At 38.9% G+C, this 18477-nt stretch overlaps 1 protein-coding gene across 1 annotated transcript in view; it reads left to right on the top strand.

The window, feature by feature from the left end:
- LOC124554904 (glycylpeptide N-tetradecanoyltransferase 2-like) overlaps positions 1-18477 on the top strand; it is an 86234-nt gene that overhangs the window by 48974 nt on the left and 18783 nt on the right. The window contains exons 6-9 of the mRNA XM_047128593.1: positions 2252-2368; positions 4031-4201; positions 15758-15938; positions 17611-17728. Of these exons, the coding sequence (XP_046984549.1) occupies positions 2252-2368; positions 4031-4201; positions 15758-15938; positions 17611-17728 (587 nt within the window). The remainder of the gene's footprint in view (positions 1-2251; positions 2369-4030; positions 4202-15757; positions 15939-17610; positions 17729-18477) is intronic.

Below are 18477 nucleotides of genomic sequence, written 5' to 3'. Positions count from 1 at the left end.
TTACAACTACAATACTGACTGTTGCTAAGTGTACCTTCGTGTGTTTGCCCTGCACGCTTTTATACTGATGCCCTTTCTGTAGTTCCTGGGACCCTATAACCTAAAGAAAACCACCAATTCGCCTCCTCCACAGCCTCCACTACCTGTGTAGCTACATCCTGTGTGTAGTGGGCCTGTGACCTATTAAGCAGAACCCAGAAACCAGTCACCCAATGGCTCAATTCGAGGAATCTACAGCCAACAGTCACACAACCACCAGAGCCTCTAATTCAGGACCCTTCACTCGGCTCTATACGAAAGGACCACAGTTGGTACTGTTGACGATGCTACACGTGGTGAGCCCAGTTGGTACTGTTGAAAATGCTACAGATGGTGAGCCCCTTCTTCTTCTTGGGAGAAAGACTGGCAGGTTTTATCACATCAGCTAGCTACCAGAAACCGGAATCTCTTCTGATACAAAGCAACATGCATCATTGGTACCAACATGAGCCACTACCTGCAGATGGCTGCACCATGCTCTTCACAGCGTCTGGAAGCATCCTATTCATATATGGAAAGACTCCTCCTGGTTTGCACACAGAGTGCACACTGGATTCCTTCTCCTCCTTGGCAGCCATATCCCTAAGAGACCCCATTAATGCACCTAACATTGGAACTCCCAACTACCAGTAAACCTGTTGTGCGTGAAAGCCGAGATCTTGTGGGCCAAGAGGCTTTTCACAGAACAGAGTGAGCAACCAATCTATCTCGGGGACATCATCAGCAACAGATAGCACCCAAAACCTGTTTCATCCGAAGAACTGGGGAGGGGCCCTCCGATCAGCCACTCAGAAAGTCTGCCGATGCCTTCCGCATCTTGGAATGAATTCCCACTTGACCATACGTGACGGGTCAACCTCAGTACACAGTAGCCAAGGTGGCCACAGTAGTGAACTGACCGGGCGACACATGGGATTTGCTGAATGCTCCTCAAATCTTCACATCTGGCCCTCCACAGTGATGCCCAGTGGCAGCAGCTTCAAGCTGTGTGACTGAAGCCAACACCTCCTGGAGCTGTGAGTGAAGGGTCACCAACTCAGTTCACATCCAAACACAGCTGTCACATTTGTTATTAATACTGAAAACAGCAGAAACAAACATGTGCAAAATTAATGAGCGATGTGCTGCTGCAGTAACAAAAGTGTGAGGCCTGTAGCTACTGCAATGGCTGTTCAAACACAAAACAAATGCCTGGCACAATGCAAACAGTGATACTATGTACTGCACAGTAAATAAAATCCAAAACTGTGCCTGATAAATAAACAGATAAACATGACATTAATGACTTTAAGCTAAAGAGCACAGAGGAAATTTAAAAATAAGTTGCTTCTTATGAGAAGCTTGTCAAACATCGCAGATGAAAACAGTGTCCTCTAATGTGGCTGCTGCAGTAACAAAAGCTAGCACTCGACTAAGGCCTGTAGCTGCCATCCATATTAGTTGGGGCATTTATGTTTATGGCCATGGCTTGGTATTCTCTAGCTTAAGAACTGTATCCTTTCTGGAAACAAACGTGAGAGGTGTGCTGCAGATATGGTAATACCTTCGCCACACAATATGGTGATGTTAAAGTGCTTAGAGACATGCTGCCTCCATTGTTCTACATTTTTGATTTGTAAAAGACCCAAAGGATGCCCTTATGAATGTGTGTATACTGTGTTTGCATAACAGCTTCTCAAGTCATGTTTTCATAAACACAGACATCATCACGAGAGACACAGTCAAATATTAACTTGAAATTTTTATCTATATTTGTAACTTTCCAGTAAATTATATACTTGGAGAGTAGAAAGAGTAGAACTGGACTAAAATTAATTTTGAATTCCTGCTGTTTTGATGTGGAATATAGATCACAGAGGGTTAACAATTAAATACTCAATATAATTGGGAGGAGCTGGATTGAAATTCTAACTTTCACTTATGTAGGTTTCCTGTAAATTTTCAAAATCACTGTGTGGCTAATTACATCCCTTCCTGCAAGCCTGTTGTTCATAATTGATCACCTGTTTGCTGACAGGAACCTCGTCCGCCACTCGAGCAAAAGACAAACCACTTCCTCCTATTAATTGAATGATTATACTAAATTAATAAAATGATTATTATTATGTGATTTCTGTTTATCCAGATTTTAGTGCCTTGTCACAAAGGAGTAACTATTTTCTCTTTTTGGGTGTTGCAAATTCTTGTTCTTACACGTATCTTTTCTTCGCAGGGCGCTACAACCTCCTGGGTGGAAAAGAGAGTGGCACTGTGGTGTCCGTGTAATTAAGAGCAATCGTTTAGTAGGTTTTATAAGTGCAATTCCTGCTATGCTGAGGCTATATAATGAGTAAGTTGTATTAACGTATTCTAAAAATTATTATTAACATTTTAGTGAAAATGAACATTTTTGAAACTTACTGGCAGATTAAAACTGTGTGCCGGACCGAGATTTGAACTCGGGACCTTTGGCTTTCGCAGGCAAGTGCTGTACCAACCGAGCTACCCAAGCACGACTCTCAACCTGCCCTCACATCTTCAATACCTCGTCTCCTACCTTCCAAACTTCGAAGAAGCTCTTCTCCGAACCAGAAGAGCTGTGAAGTTTGGAAGGTAGGAGATGAGGTACTGGCAGAACTGAAGCTGTGAGGGCGGGTCATGAGTCGTGCTTGGGTTGCTCGGTTGGTAGAGCCCTTGCCCGCGAAAGGCAAAGATTCTGAGTTGGGGTCTCTGTACAGCACACAGTTTTAATCTGCCAGAAAGTTTCACATCAGTGCACACTCTGCTGCAGAGCGAAAATCTCATTCGGGATGAAAATTTTTTGTTAAGTCAGCTTTACAGAGTTGGGGAAAAAGACTTGTGCTCATGATTGTGATGTTTAGGAATAATGATAGGAGAACAAAAAATGTTCATATGTGAATGGTGTGTAATTATGCTGAGTTGGATGTGTACAGTGTTAGTACATTAGCCAGATCACTGTTGTATAATAAACTTCGTTCTTCTTACGTAGTGAATTTCCATGTTTCAATTTTTTTTTATTACAGTGGTTTTCTGGTGTAACCTGAATGTGATACTCAATAGGACCCAATTACTTGTTGCCCAAATTAGATCTTGGTGACTGTTGACATTTTTCATATTATGTGGTCAACTGGCAGCGAAAAATGCAGTTGGATTTTTGTATTGTAATTGAACTACTTCTGAATTGTTTCATTTGTTGGTGCAAGTCTAGTGAAATTTCCACTCGTTTGCATTCTTTATGTTATAGAATGTACCATTTATGCATAATAAGAAAACATGCAATGAGAAAAATACTAGTCCTTGAGATTTTCCTTTAGAGTACCTATGTAATTCGAATAATATCAAACAATGAGTGTTAAATTTTTAACTCAATATATGAGTTATAGTATCTAATTATACTGATATTAAATGAAAAGTAACTAGACATAGCTAGAGGAATCTGCCTCCAGTATTTGAAAATACTTGGCACATCTGACTTTGCCATGTGGAAAATGTAGTAAAATTGTTGTCATAAACATCCAGATACAGCTGCAATCACATTTTAATGATATAGGTTTTAATGCTGTGCAGTCTGACCAAAGAGTCTGCTACAGTTGATGTGTCTGTTGTCAGGACCTGAGAAATTACTTCTAATTTTGGGTGGTGCAATTACCATAGTGGCAAGAAGTGGTGTGCCCCTTTCCAACTATAATTCAGTTAAAAGTAACACCACAGTACTGCTAAGCCTGCCAAATTTATTGACACTTACGTTCTGTAGTTTCAAATTTATGAATATTTGATAGCTGGAGCCAGTCTTTGCATTGTCATGCCCAGTGACACTGATAGATGTATCCTGTTCGTTATTAAACTGCTTTTTTTTTTTTTCAAATTGGAATATTTTTGTGTAATTAACACAGAAATGCATTTCATTGAGAAATTTTATAACTAAGTCAATTTACTAAAGTTCATTTTTCTTATCCCATGATTCACTTAGTTTCTGATGGTTTGTTTTTAGACAGCGGAAAATGGTTGAGATAAACTTCCTATGTGTACATAAAAAGCTGAGATCAAAAAGAGTTGCACCAGTTCTAATTCGTGAAATAACACGTCGTGTGAACCTGTGTGGAATTTTTCAAGCTGTATATACTGCAGGTGTTGTTTTGCCCAAACCTGTTGGAACATGCAGGTAAGCCTTATAACAAGTAGTAATCATTAACTGTTGTCAGTTGTGAGGTTGATATTAAATAGTGGCAATTGTGAAACTGAATAATTAAGTATAAATGTTGTGAAATAGATTTTATGTTTGCACCACTTAAAACTTTTTTTTCCAAGAATTTAAAAGAACTGTAAATTGTTCTCTCTTTTTAATAATGTTATCTAGTAAATTAGCATTGTTATTTTCTTCTCCTCTTTCAGTCTGAAGTCTGGTTCGATGCATATCTACATGTCTCTGCAATATCCTTTCTTTCAGGAGTGCTAGTCTTGCAAGGTTCGCAGGAGAGCTTCTGTAAAGTTTGGAAGGTAGGAGACGAGGTACTGGCGGAAGTAAAGCTGTGAGGACAGGGCGTGAGTCGTGCTTGGGTAGCTCAGTTGGTAGAGCACTTGTCCATGAAAGGCAAAGGTCTCGAGTTCGAGTCTCGGTCCAGCATGCAGTTTTAATCTGCCAGGAAGTTTCAGATCTACATGTTACTCTATCCTGTGCAAGTCTCAAGTCTCGTCATCTTCACTTTATTCCCCCCTCCCCCCCTCCCTCACTAATACCACCACACCCCCTCTCACTAATACCACCTCTCCCTCCTCCCTCCTCCCTCATGACCACCACCACAACTCCCACCCCCACCCCTTATTCTTCCTTCCAGTACGAAATTAATTGACAATTCCTTGATGCCTCAGAATGTGTTATATCAACTGAGCCCTTGTTTTAGCAGGTATCTGACCCGGGAGACATTTGCAGGGAGGGGGGCGGGGGCAAATTCATATTCTTCAGGTGAAAAAACTTTGTTTCACAAAGCGCCTAGCATCCAGCGCACGTTGGTTTATCGGTTAGTCATATGATTTTGAAACGCATCCCTGTTGGTTTTTGAACACACTCTTGAAAGTTGATTTCTGAATGAATCTAAGTTGATTTTTGAATGCGTGCATAGTGTATGTGATGTCTGTTGGGGGAATCATCGTCGCATCTAGAAATAAACTTTCCTGCAGGCAAAAGGGGACTGGGCTATACAAGCTGAGTGGAGTAAAGCCGAACAAGTGAACGCCAATCGCTGTCTGATTATGTTGTTGATTGGGTTTGCGAATGATCAGCGTTGTTATAGTTACTAGGGAAATCCATAGAGTCCGACTACCAGAGTGTAAATAAACGACTAACAGAAATAACAGGTAAGAAAGATTATGTATTATCTTCTTGGTGTATCTAAGAAAATGAAATATGTCAGAAAATTTTTGACCAGATCGCTACACTAGTAAGGGCCAGTTGTACAGCCCCCATCTAGCAGCCGCTTAAGTTCTATTCTGGAAGTAGCGCGCAAAATGATTTGTACGAAAATAACAACTCCTAACCGGAGAGTAATCAGGGATAACTTAACCGGTGCTTCTGGCAGGGTTAGTGAAGTTAATCAGCGTATAAGTTTTGACAAAGGCATTTAGTCATGACAAAATTGTCTGTTAGAACGAGGAAGGAGAAGAAACACGGACATCAAACAAATTAGGGAAGAATATGACGATTCCAAATTTATATAAAAATCTGGTACTACTACTTTTCAACCTCATGCTCGAGAAACTGGAGTGTATGAGTGAAATGTGAAACTATTTTCTAACATAAAGCTTTTTGCTCGTAATAGGCCTAATAGGCATTTTATGTTGGTCTTCGTGAATTATATTCTGTCATGTTATAAAAATGACCATTTGTACCAAAACAGTCTCGTTCATTTGGTGTGTTACAATTTCTGCAGTGTTAGAAAGGCTTATTTTGCTTTATCAAGCAGATAGTGACAAAACAGATGTAATCACATCAAGAAACCACACCACTCTTGGGTACTATTTGTATTAACAGCTTATGCAGTATTAGACAACGATGTTTCGATTTTTCATGTAGCAAAATGTTTGACGAACTTTGATGACTTAATAGATTCTTTCGCAGAAAGGAAAGCACGCCATGTAAAGCTGTAGCAAGATTAGAGAGAAAACAATGCTAGGAGCTAATGATTGAAGAAATCTGTACTGTCTTGCTTGTCTCTTGTCTTTACTGGTTTTTTGTCTCCTATATTTAATTTTGTTACCCAAAACAGAAAGTTTTTAGCTAACAGGCAACAAAGAGTGCAAATTTTCTGAAGACATTTCAATTTCCACTGTCCTGATTATAGTTTGATGGCATCCAATACAAAATATACACGTTTAAATTCCACGGAGCGAAATACAGTGACGGGTGATAGAAGAATGCTTGTGAAGAGGGATGGCACTGCACTCTGGCACACTTAGGGCCAAATAACGTGTCTTACATTTCCTCAAACATATACGTTTTATGTATCAGACATCTTCAGAAAGATGTGCGTTAGAAAATGAACATATTTTTGAAAATTCTATTTTTTAAACTTTTGGCGACATATCTCAAATGCTCGAGGGAGGGGGTGGGGGCACTGTCTTAGTATTGCCCAGGTTCGGAAATATCATAGATCCAGGGCTGATGCACAGAGCAGTCTGAGTTACAGTGGGGAAGTGTGTCGTCTCCACGTGACCAGTGTTTACATTTAGTGATTTTGCTGTTTCTTCTTCGTTTACTGCTCTTACGTCAAATGAAAACAAAACGGATTTCTGTGGCCGGGAGCTATCAAGTGAATTAAAATACATTCACATAATTATGGAAGGCCAATAGATGTTATTAGTTTCAGATTTTATTTTATTTCCACTTTTCTGACAGTCATGCATTAATTGCCTTGTAGAACAATGAAGTTATTTTTGTCACTTTTCCAAACAAATTTGGTTTTTATTAACCTTTTACGCTGAGGTAGTCAATGTGTTTGAAACGAAGTGTTTAGTTCCATACTATTGGCTAATTTCAACTGCTCGCTGCATTTCAAGCACACTATTTCATCTTCTAGCATGTATGGCATTGTGCCATAATAAAGAATCAAAAATGAGTTAATACAGTACTGGTACTCCAAGAAAATTTACATCCTGAAACCCACACTGAAAAGCTTAATATCAGCTCGAGCACTACTGCATTGGGAATCTGGATATATGAATGTGCTCTTTAAGTATGCACTTTAAATGTGCCATTTTAGTATGGTTCACGAAATTCTGATGCTCTTGGAGTATCCTCTGATGTCTTTTTGCTTTTATGACATAATGTAAGATCTTTTAATGTTTTACACGTATGAACATTCGGGCGTCCTGCGTCATAGTAACTGCCAAAGCGCGGTGGTGCCTGTTATCTGGCGCTCTCTGACAACTAGTGAAACAAACCTATTTCTGACATGTCGTGTGAAAATATTGCGAATGGTGGTTTGAAAAGTGTTACTTTGAAAGTAAATTTCCTTTTACGCAAGTTGAACTATGTACGATGAATTTCTTAAAGCTCTCTCTCCTCTGCTGTAGCGAATTTATTTGTGGAAAACTTTGAGCACAAGTCACTGGACTTTTACTGGCACATTAGTATGATATATCTTAAAGTGTAACACACGCAAAAAAGATCAGTATTATATGTGAAGACTTTGCTTTTTTTTGTAGCAACGCTATGTACAGGGTTATTACAAATGATTGAAGCAATTTCATAAATTCACTGTAGCTCCATTCATTGACATATGGTCACGACACACTACAGATACGTAGAAAAACTCATAAAGTTTTGTTCGGCTGAAGCTGCACTTCAGGTTTCTGCCACCAGAGCGCTCGAGAGCGCAGTGAGACAAAATGGCGACAGGAGCCGAGAAAGCGTATGTCGTGCTTGAAATGCACGCACATCAGTCAGTCATAACAGTGCAACGACACTTCAGTACGAAGTTCAACAAAGATCCACCAACTGCTAACTCCATTCGGCGATGGTATGCACAGTTTAAAGCTTCTGGATGCCTCTGTAAGGGGAAATCAACGGGTCGGCCTGCAGTGAGCGAAGAAACGGTAGAATGCGTGCGGGCAAGTTTCATGCGTAGCCCGCGGAAGTCGACGAATAAAGCAAGCAGGGAGCTACACGTACCACAGCCGACAGTTTGGAAAATCTTACGGAAAAGGCTAAAGCAGAAACATTTCTTAAACAGGAGATTGGAAAACCAATGGATCGGTCGTGGTGGAGATCATGATCAACAATTCATGTCATGGCCTCCACGCTCTCCCGACTTAACCCCATGCAATTTCTTTCTGTGGGATTATGTGAAAGATTCAGTGTTTAAACCTCCTCTACCAAGAAACGTGCCAGAACTGCGAGCTCGCATCAACGATGCTTTCGAACTCATTGATGGGGACATGCTGCGCCAAGTGTGGGAGGAATTTGATTATCGGCTTGATGTCTACCAAATCACTAAAGGGGCACATATCAAACATTTGTGAATGCCTAAAAAAACTTTGAGTTTTTCTATGTGTGTGCAAAGCATTGTGAAAATATCTCAAATAATAAAGTTATTGTAGAGCTGTGAAATCGCTTCAATCATTTGTAATAACCCTGTATATTAATTTAAAACATTAACTTTCCCTGTTTGTGTATCCGTGCTACTTCACAGTGATGTTGCTATTAGCTGACTACATCATGTGTCCTGGGGTCTGAATATCCACTGTCAACGGCTGGTGAGATCACATGACATGAGCAATGACTGGCTTACAAAAGCGCATTGCAATGGTTCGGAAAGGAACATGCGGTGTTTGATGGAATTTGAATTTATACTTCTTTAATAAGAAAATATGCAGCGTACATGTTGCTGAACATCAAAAATCTTTCCAAAAGGGGTTTCTTCCCTGAGTTTTGTTTTATAAAGTGCTGGGAAATTCTATGCCCACACATAAAAACATAACCATTCAAAAGGATTGATAAGTTTTACAGTTCTGAGGGAAAATGACACGGAAAAAGTGTGTTTTCATCGGGGAGAAATTGTATTCTTAGTCGGGAAATCCGGGAATTTTTTTTCCTTGTCCACGTATACACCCTGATAGAGCTCCCCCCCCCCTTCTCCAAACACACAGAATTAATTAATTTTAGGCATAGCCATAACAATTTTCAAATCGTAATTTTGGCTTAAATAATTTGACTACCTTAAGGTGTAAGTGGTTGCAGGTGACAAACTGTGAAACAAAACAGTCACTGTAGAAACATAATACATCAGGAAAACCACACCATGTGGTAAAAAGGTATGAATTCATGTTTTGTGTGTGTTTTCAGATATCTGTAATTACGATTTAAAAACTAATATTTACATGTATACAAATAGTAAAAGAACATTCTTTAACAGCCATAAAATAAAAGCCAACTGAAGATGCTGCTAGTGCAGTGAAACATGTTTGGGTTAAAAAACAAAATTGTGTTTTGCTAAAGGCAGACCGTATCCAAAAACATACATACTGCTGTATATTCTTTATATTTGAAAATGAAGTGTTGTATAGCATTTCATATCAGTGTCATAGCGATGCTACAAGCAGATTTTGTAAGGTCTGAACTTGTGTGAATGCTTTCATTCTAAATTCAGTACCTGTTTCTACAGTTTTACTGAGCGTTGATAATCTGTTGTTCTTCAGATATTTATTAGAGGGTCAGTAAAATAATATTAATGTTTGTGTTTCTGCCTCATTTGTCATTACTATGTAAGCATCCAACAACTTGGGAAAATTTTACTGATGTTCAACTTTTTAATGGAATGACAGAAGTATCTTGTTCCTCAGTACATAATAAAATGCATTTACTTCGCATGAATGCCTACTACTACTACTACTACTACTACTTTAGTTGCAATTCTGTGCTGTTAGGTCATCCTATGCCCCATAGACAATTTTCGGTTTGTATGTAATGAGATTTAGGCTACGTATAGGCGATTTGTTTATTTGTGTGTGTGTGTGTGTGTGTGTGTGTGTGTGTGTGTGTGTGTGTGTGTACATGCTGGCCACCAATTGAACTAAAGCAGTGGATTATATATAATATTAGAGGGACGGGAAAGTAATGTCGTTTCTGTCCATATCTATATTCAATATTCGTTTGTATGCCAAAGACATTTTACAATTAGTGACTTGTTTATTCAGCTCCTTCTTCTTCTTCAATTCATAATGAACTGGCTAGCCAAACACCAGAAAAGATACATATCCAGCATTATACAAGGGGTGCTCAATAAGTAATGAAACACATTTTTTTCTCAGCAAATTTCAGCTTCTTTTGGCAGAAAACCAGTGCATCACAGATGTTCATAGGCACGCACAGGCTGTCTTCAGGAGCCAGTAGTGAACAAAAGCACAGTGAGTCGTTGGGTGAGGCATCTGTCATCATTGCAGCAAGGTGGGACAATCCTGTCTGATCTCCTGCATCCCGACCCACAGCACACAGCTGTAACTCCTGCATTGTTGGAACATGTGGACAAACTCATTCAAGGTGATCAACAGATCACAATCAAACGACTCGCTGCTCAACAAAACACGTCTGTTGGTAGTGCTGTTACACTCTTCCACTAGTTGGGGTTCTTGAAGATGTGTGCCCGCTGGGTTCCTCGCCGCCTAACAGAAGACCGTAAAGAGCAATGAAAGACCATCTGTGCAGAACTGCTTTCATGTTACAAAGCTAATCATGACAATTTTTTCTTGAACATTGCCAGAGGTGATGGAATGTGGATTCACCACTTCAAACCGGAAGCAAAAGGGTAATCTGTGGAGTGGTATCACTCTCTCTCCTGTAAATAAAAGTTCAAAGCCACACCCTCAGCCGGTAAAGCTATGGTGGCAGTCTTCTGGGACTATGAAGGGGTTATTCTGTTTGATATCCTTCCTCGTGGTGCAACAATCAACTCTGAAGTGTACCACTGCTGCCCTTAGGAAACTGAGGAAATGACTTCAGCATGTTTGTCTCCATGACAGTGCAAGGCCTCACACAAGTCTGCACATCTGACAGGTCCTCACAAAACTTCATTGGACAGTTCTTCCTCATCAACCCTACAGTCCGTATTTCACAACTTTAGACTTCCATCTGTTTTACCCAATGATGTATGCCCTCCACTGGAAGCATTATGTTGTTGATGGGGAGGTTATTCGTGCAGTAAGACATTGGCTCCAGCATCGACCAGTAGATTGGTACCATGTTGTCATACAGGCCCTCCTAGTAAGGTGGCTTAAGGCTGTCACATATAACAGGGGTTATGTTGAAAAAGAGGGTTTTGTAGCCAGAAGAGTGGGGAATAACACTTCCCACCTTCATCTGTGTGATTATGCGGGTTTGGTTTTAAATTTGTTGTGGCTCAGCTACATCACTCTCCTGTATCACTCCAGATTGCTATGATTGTAATAGTCCCCAGGTTCTGTTTGGCAGCTGTTTTGTTTGCTATTGTGACCACCAGAGCACAACAGATCATTTCAAACTTTAATGAGTAGACAAAGCCATGCCTCACAAAGATAAACACATTTTCTTACATTTTGTTGGTTCAAGGCAATTCCTGAATCACTTAATACTGAAATGTTTAATTTTACATATGTAAGGTGTTGTCTAAACACATGATTCAAGTAGCAACTGGATTCATGTGTGTGTTTTGAGTTGCAGGATTATGCTTTTCACTTCTTGAACAAACTGTCAGTATTTTTACGTGATTGTACAGAATTTTGGGAAGATGTGGTTCATCTGTAAAGGAGACCACTTATAAAACACTAATAATACCTATTCTTGAGTACTGCTCAAGCGTTTGGGATTCCTATCAGGTCAGATTGAGGGAGGACATAGAAGCAATTCAGAGGCGGGCTGCTAGATTTGTTACTGGTAGATTTGATCATCACGCGAGTGTTATGGAAATGCTTCAGGAACTCAATTGGGAGTCTCTAGAGAAAAGGAGGCGTTCTTTTCGTGAATTGCTACTGAGGAAATTTAGAGAACCAGCATTTGAGGCTGGCTGCAGTACAATTTTACTGCCGCCAACTTACATTTCGCGGAAAGACCACAAAGATAAGATAAGATAAGAGACATTAGGGCTTGTACAGAGGCATATAGGCAGTCATTTTTCCCTCGTTCTGTTTGGAAGTGGAACAGGGAGAGAAGATGCTAGTTGTATCCACCGTATGGTGGATTGCGGAGTATGGATGTAGATGTAGATCACAATGTATGGAAACTGGTATGTATCAGATAAAGGTTTAAGAAATTTTCTCTCAGGGTGAAGAGAGATTATATAGTGTATTGGAATCCTGAATAAAACCAATCTGCTTTCAGGGGGCAAAAAAAAAAAGGTAATTGTGTTACTTATTGAATGCTGGTCAAGTGCTTTTTGAGTTTTGAAAGGGTAGTAACACAACAGTTGCTACCAAAAACATTTTCAGTGTTATCCATGTGCATTAGCCATTTATAAATGCCCAAGCTAGTTTTCTAAGTTCTGATCTTTTCATTTTGATCTTTCTGACTCGTACTGATCAGGAACACCAACTACTTTAGACACGACATTTTAAGGGTGGAAGTGGAAGCAAATCCGTCTTGTTCAATCAAGGAACCGTCAAACACTCTTAACCAACATTGGTTCGAATAAACATTTGCAGCAGATTGGTAAAGATAAACGAAGCTAACTGATCCACCATATACAACCTACTGCTTCAGTGGTACAATACAGAAGCATTTTTTGATTGCTTGATCACTGGAAATGAGAAATGAGTTCTCTGCGACAATAAAAAATGCAAAAGACATTGGCTGTCTCTTGAATAAATTACCGTGAAGTACAGCTAAGCCAGGTTTGTTAGTGTGTTCACAAGGTTGTTCATTTTAAAGTGCTGAAAGCTGGACAAACGGTGAGTCATTTCCATTTATTCCAATTGCTGCAACATTTTCTAAGTGACAAAAAATTTGAAAATGTGGATGATGTCCAAAATGCCATCTCCAGATATTTTGCTCAAAACCCAATTGATTTTTATTGCGCCGGCACTGAAAATTTGCACACGATGGCATAAGATTGGTGGTAATGGGGGTGCTTACATGATTGATTAAAATAAAAACTCGTTAACAGTCTATCTGTTTGAATTTAATGTAAAAAAGGGCATTAATTTCCAGTACCCATAATTACAAAAAATCATAGTATTCTACCATTACTCTTGCTGTTTGTGAAACATAGATTGATGATCCAAAATGTATTGACCATCTGCTTTATAGCATAATGTCCATAATTGGAATGCAGTGCAGCTACAATTCTATATTATGTAGATTTGACAAGTCCTTAGTAGGTTTCCTGAGGCATGTGGCACCAAATGTCTATGCATGGGTTATGCAATCCCATAAATTGTGGGCCAGTGGCTTGTGGGTGCAAAGCTGGTGCCTTATAGCATCCCACATGTGGTCAATCAGGTTCCTGTAAGATCAATTTAGTGGCCAATACATAAACACAAGTTAACTGTCATGCCCCAAAAACCACTGGGATTCTAGCCTTGTCACCTGGATAGCTATAGTGCTGGAAGATGCCATTGCTTTCAGGGAAACCATCAGGCATGAAGGGGTACAGGTGATCAGCAGTAATGTTAACATAATCCACAGTGTCACGGTGCCTTCAATTACTATCGTTAGATGCCATCAAAGCCCAGATGACTCTCTCTCATAGATAATACTTACCCTAGCACCCTACCTCAATGGCATGATGCATGTTTTGAGCAACTGTTTGCTCTGAGATGGGGGATCTGGATAGGACCATTGACATCAACCTGATGTAACAGTAAATATTATCCATCTGACCAGGTGACACATTTCCATTGATCAATGTTCCAATCTCAATGATACTGTATCCCCTTAAATCACAACTTAAAACATCATTGGGTCAATGTCAGAATGAATTTATGAAGAATTCTGCTGACAGCTGGTAAAATTATTACTTTGATACACAACCAGTTTTAGGTCTAAAGCCACATCATCAGGTGCAAAAATATTAAAAGATCATAGGTGTGCCCATTGCTCCTAGTCAAGATATACTATTCAGTTAATATTGTCTACATTACATTGACGAATGAAGGTTCACAGAGATGAGATCCATTAATTTCCTAAAAATTGCTGGTGGGTGGCTCATGTTATTATAGACCCTTGTTTCAAAATTTGCCTGCGCTGTTCTGACGACAGGGCGACCCGGTGTTGGGAAGAGTAGAAGCGGCCCGCACATGCAACTAAGATGATTATGTGTATCCTGCTTTATAGAGTCAGCAAGCCTCCAATCTGCACATTTGGTGATGTGTGGGTGTCCAACACCTTGTCTCCTATGCATGATTTCACTAACTTCAACCACTTTCCATAGATGTTCACTATAGTAGTACTTGAAGAGCTAACAAGCTTCGCTGTTTCTCAGATACTTGGGTTTCGGTGTCAGGCCATAGCAATCAGTCCTTTGTGAAAATCGCACATGTCAGTCGGTTTCCCCATTTGTAGCCATATTGCTGCTAGAATGGTTCACCTCTGCTCCACTTCTACACTTTCCTTACTGTGTCACATGCTTGCAACACTACGAGCGTGCATTCACTTGTGGTGGACGGTAGTCATTATGTTGTAACTTATCAGTGTATCTTCCTCCTTCCACCACATGTAAAAACTCAAAATAGCATTATTTCCACAGTTGCTTGGAAAAGACCATTTAATAAATCATCTACTTGTTCTTTCACTGATTGGTGAGGGCTGGATAACAAACCAGTATACTGCTCACAGGATTTGATGTGCATAAATTATTTTCATTACACAAAACATTTCCACAGCCTATGTTTAAGCATTGAGCCTTAAGGAGTTTCGTGTGTGGTGTGGTGCCTAAGATTTCTGTTCATAGATTTTTACCAGAAGAACTACTCTTGTGGATATATCACCAGATAGTTACGTATATGTAATTATGGAAGAGGGTATTTCCATTTAAATGTTTGTGTGTCTACGAATTGATAACTCTCTAAATAATGTTATGCCATGTTGCTTGATCATTTCAATTAACACAAGTGACCAAAACTATGGAGAAAAGCTAGTATTTAATGTGTAGACTGAAATAATATTTAAATTGGGGTAGTGGACAACATCATAATTTCAAACAGATATCCTAGAAACCACATGAATGTCTTGGGGGAGCTCATCTACTTAGAAAACATTGCATACCTTAGGTGGTTTCGTGCCCTGAACTTGTCTAGGTTTTCTGATGTAGATACTCAGGTAGTCCATGATTTCTATCAAATTTCTCTCAACCACTTTCCTGTAAATATTGAAATGATTTTCTCTCTCTCTCTCTCTCTCTCTCTCTCTTTCTCTCTCTCTCTCCTCTCCTCTCATAATATACACCCACCCTTTCCCTTCCTCTGACCCCCTCAAGCATTGTTACATCTGAACTGAGACTATAACAGCAATAATTTTATCAATGTGACGTCAAATCTTGGTGGAATTAATTTGATATTCTGTCTTGATATACAGTTGATAAATAGTGTGTGATGGAGTGCTTTTATATAGGTATGGTATATATGAAATATAAGTGTTTTATATATGCAACAACTTATTAGGATTACATAAGACTGTCCTCCATATTTTTAAAATAATGTGTTACTAACTTGAGCATCTGAGGTATCTGTGTAACATTGTTTTTCTCGATTGTTGCAGATACTGGCATCGTTCACTCAATCCTAAAAAGCTCATTGAAGTGAAATTCTCACATTTAAGTAGAAATATGACAATGCAGAGAACACTGAAGCTTTACAAACTCCCAGATACAACTAAAACACCAGGTTTCAGGAAAATGACAGCTGCAGACTTACCACAAGCTCATGTCTTAGTTAATGAGGTATTCATAAGCATCTTTCTCAAATATTATGATCAGTTTCTGTGAAAGTGGTGTGAATAGTTCAATTTTGAATCCAGATACTCAAAATCTGACTGTCCTAGTTTCCTTAGATACAAATTCATTTTTGTCCCTAGTAGTTTGCTGGTTAATATGTGAACTTGGATTTGCAGGATGGAAGTGAACATATAGTATAACTGTGTGTTTACTATGTGACATGTTCATAAGACAATGGGTTTTCAGTAACCACTACTTTTGATAGAGGAAAACTTCCTGTGCTGATCCTGAAGTAACTTCCATGTTAATAGCAGCAGTACATTCCACAAAAGCTTATGTTTCAATGCTATAGAGGGACACATCAGTGTACTGAACAATATTAGAAATGAGACCAGCACTTCGTTTCAGTATTCTGCAAACATTAAAATGATCAGATTCACTTGTCAATGTATCTGTTTTGTGCAGCAACGAGAGTTTAGGTGTACTGCAGTGTAAAAATTTTACTGCAGTGTGAAAATATTTTAAAATGTATACTAGGTATTGACAACGAATTACATGCAGATCAGTTGGGGATATAATTCTGTACTCCAGATACTAGGAAGAAATTAAATTATTGTGAATTGAGAGAAAATATTGGTTAAAAGCATAGGCTTCATTGTATGAATGCCATTTCAAACTATGACCAACAAAATATATTCACTGTTTAAATGCTGAAAATGCAAGAGCCACCATTAAATACCACTGCACGTTATTTGTAATTGGTGAAGAGTATGAGTGTGTTATCATGTTTCAGACTTGCTTAACTGCAGTACAATAATGCTCTTTTGACTAATTTTGATGTTTAGCTGCTTGAAACTTTGACTCACAAACAAGAAGAAAGGGAAATAGAGTACTCCTGTGGCTTAGCTACCAGTGATCACTGATTCCATAAATATTTTGTAGAATAGCTTTTTGAAACACAACTGTTACCTAAATTTTACATATATTTGGTAACATAACCCTGAATGAACCAACCACCAAAATAATTTTCTTTTCATGAAAATATTGCTTCAATTGGTATAGGAAAAAATAGTACTAGTGAAAATCACAATGCTGAAAAATAGTAATTCTTAGCAGCAATATTGTAGTCCTCTGCTAATGTCTGAAATTATCATCAGATTTTCTTCAGTCATGTACATAGGCATCAACAAGGGTGCGTAGGAGTTGTCAAGAGGGGGCACTTGATCCCCCATTCCCCCCTCCCCCTGCAACCTGCAGTACAGAGTTAGAATTCATTACAGAATTCTCATACACGATGGGTAACCATCAGTTGTTTGGGATATGATGAGTTTTTTTGGTCATCTACCAAATTTACTTCTTGTGGAATGACACATTCCGAAATTGTCATTTATATCAAAAATGCTGTTTTGAGTTTTACCCCCTTCCCCCTGGATAAATTTCTGTCTACGACCATGGACATTTATGACTACTGCATTTATTACAGGGTGTATTTTATAACAAGTGTAATTAGTTTTGCAATCACTGTTCGCAGTAGAGCAGAAGTTGATCAGGAAGTTTTGCGGCCATAATTAGCTGTGCATGTAAATTTCTGTTTTTACTGTTGATTGTGCATGAAGTTCTATTACTCTGTACTCTATTTAAGTTCATGCCTTATATTATCAAAATTTTTGTTTTTCAGTACCTAAAAAGATTTGACCTGGCACCAGTTTTCTCAGAGGAAGATTTTCGCCATTGGTTTCTACCCCAGCCTGGCATAATTGACAGTTTCGTAGTGGAAGAAAACAATAAAATAACAGGTAGTAACACACATTTCAGCTGCAAACCAAAGTAACAGCTATGACTTTTTAATTGTAGATGCCGCATTTTTGAATTAATTGTATTAGTAGCAAGTTTATTACATTGTGATTCATCTGTTATTTTTATTTTTTTGCGATATTTATGTTGTGATGCAGATTACCTGAAATTGAAAGGTATGACTTGGTTTTGACTGAGGTCCAAACCATTTTCTCATGCAAACATTGAGGCATTCTACATGCCCATTACTTGTGACACTAAGAAGGAAATGAATGATAATTTATCACTTATGCACCTTGGTCAACATATTGGTAACATGATTACTCTCATGGTCATAAAGATGTCAGGAATTTGTATGAATTTTTCGTAACAGGTCAGTCAGCGACTACTTTCTGCTGCTTGTTGCTTGTATGAAATAGCTTTCGCTGCCTTGTAGGTGGCTGCAGTTTTCCACATGTGCTGTATATGTTTATGAGAAATAGCAACAAGGTTTCATCTTCATAAATTATGCTGGACCACTTATTAGCTAATGGTTTTCTTGTTAACTGTTGATGGTCAAGCAAGCTGCCATAGTGTTCAAGATACTAGATTTGTATTTAGACACACCCTTCCCTGTTTGACTAATCTGATTTAGATTTTCTTGTATTTGCGTAAACCATTTCAGACAAATCCTGTAATGATTCCTTGAAAAAGGTCTTGACCGATATTCTTCTCTATCCTTCCTGAAGCAAGCATGTATTCTGTCTGACCA

The sequence above is a fragment of the Schistocerca americana genome, chromosome X, assembly GCF_021461395.2.
Source record: "Schistocerca americana isolate TAMUIC-IGC-003095 chromosome X, iqSchAmer2.1, whole genome shotgun sequence".
In the NCBI taxonomy this organism is placed as follows: domain Eukaryota; kingdom Metazoa; phylum Arthropoda; class Insecta; order Orthoptera; family Acrididae; genus Schistocerca; species Schistocerca americana.
This window is presented reverse-complemented; position numbering and strand designations above follow the sequence as displayed.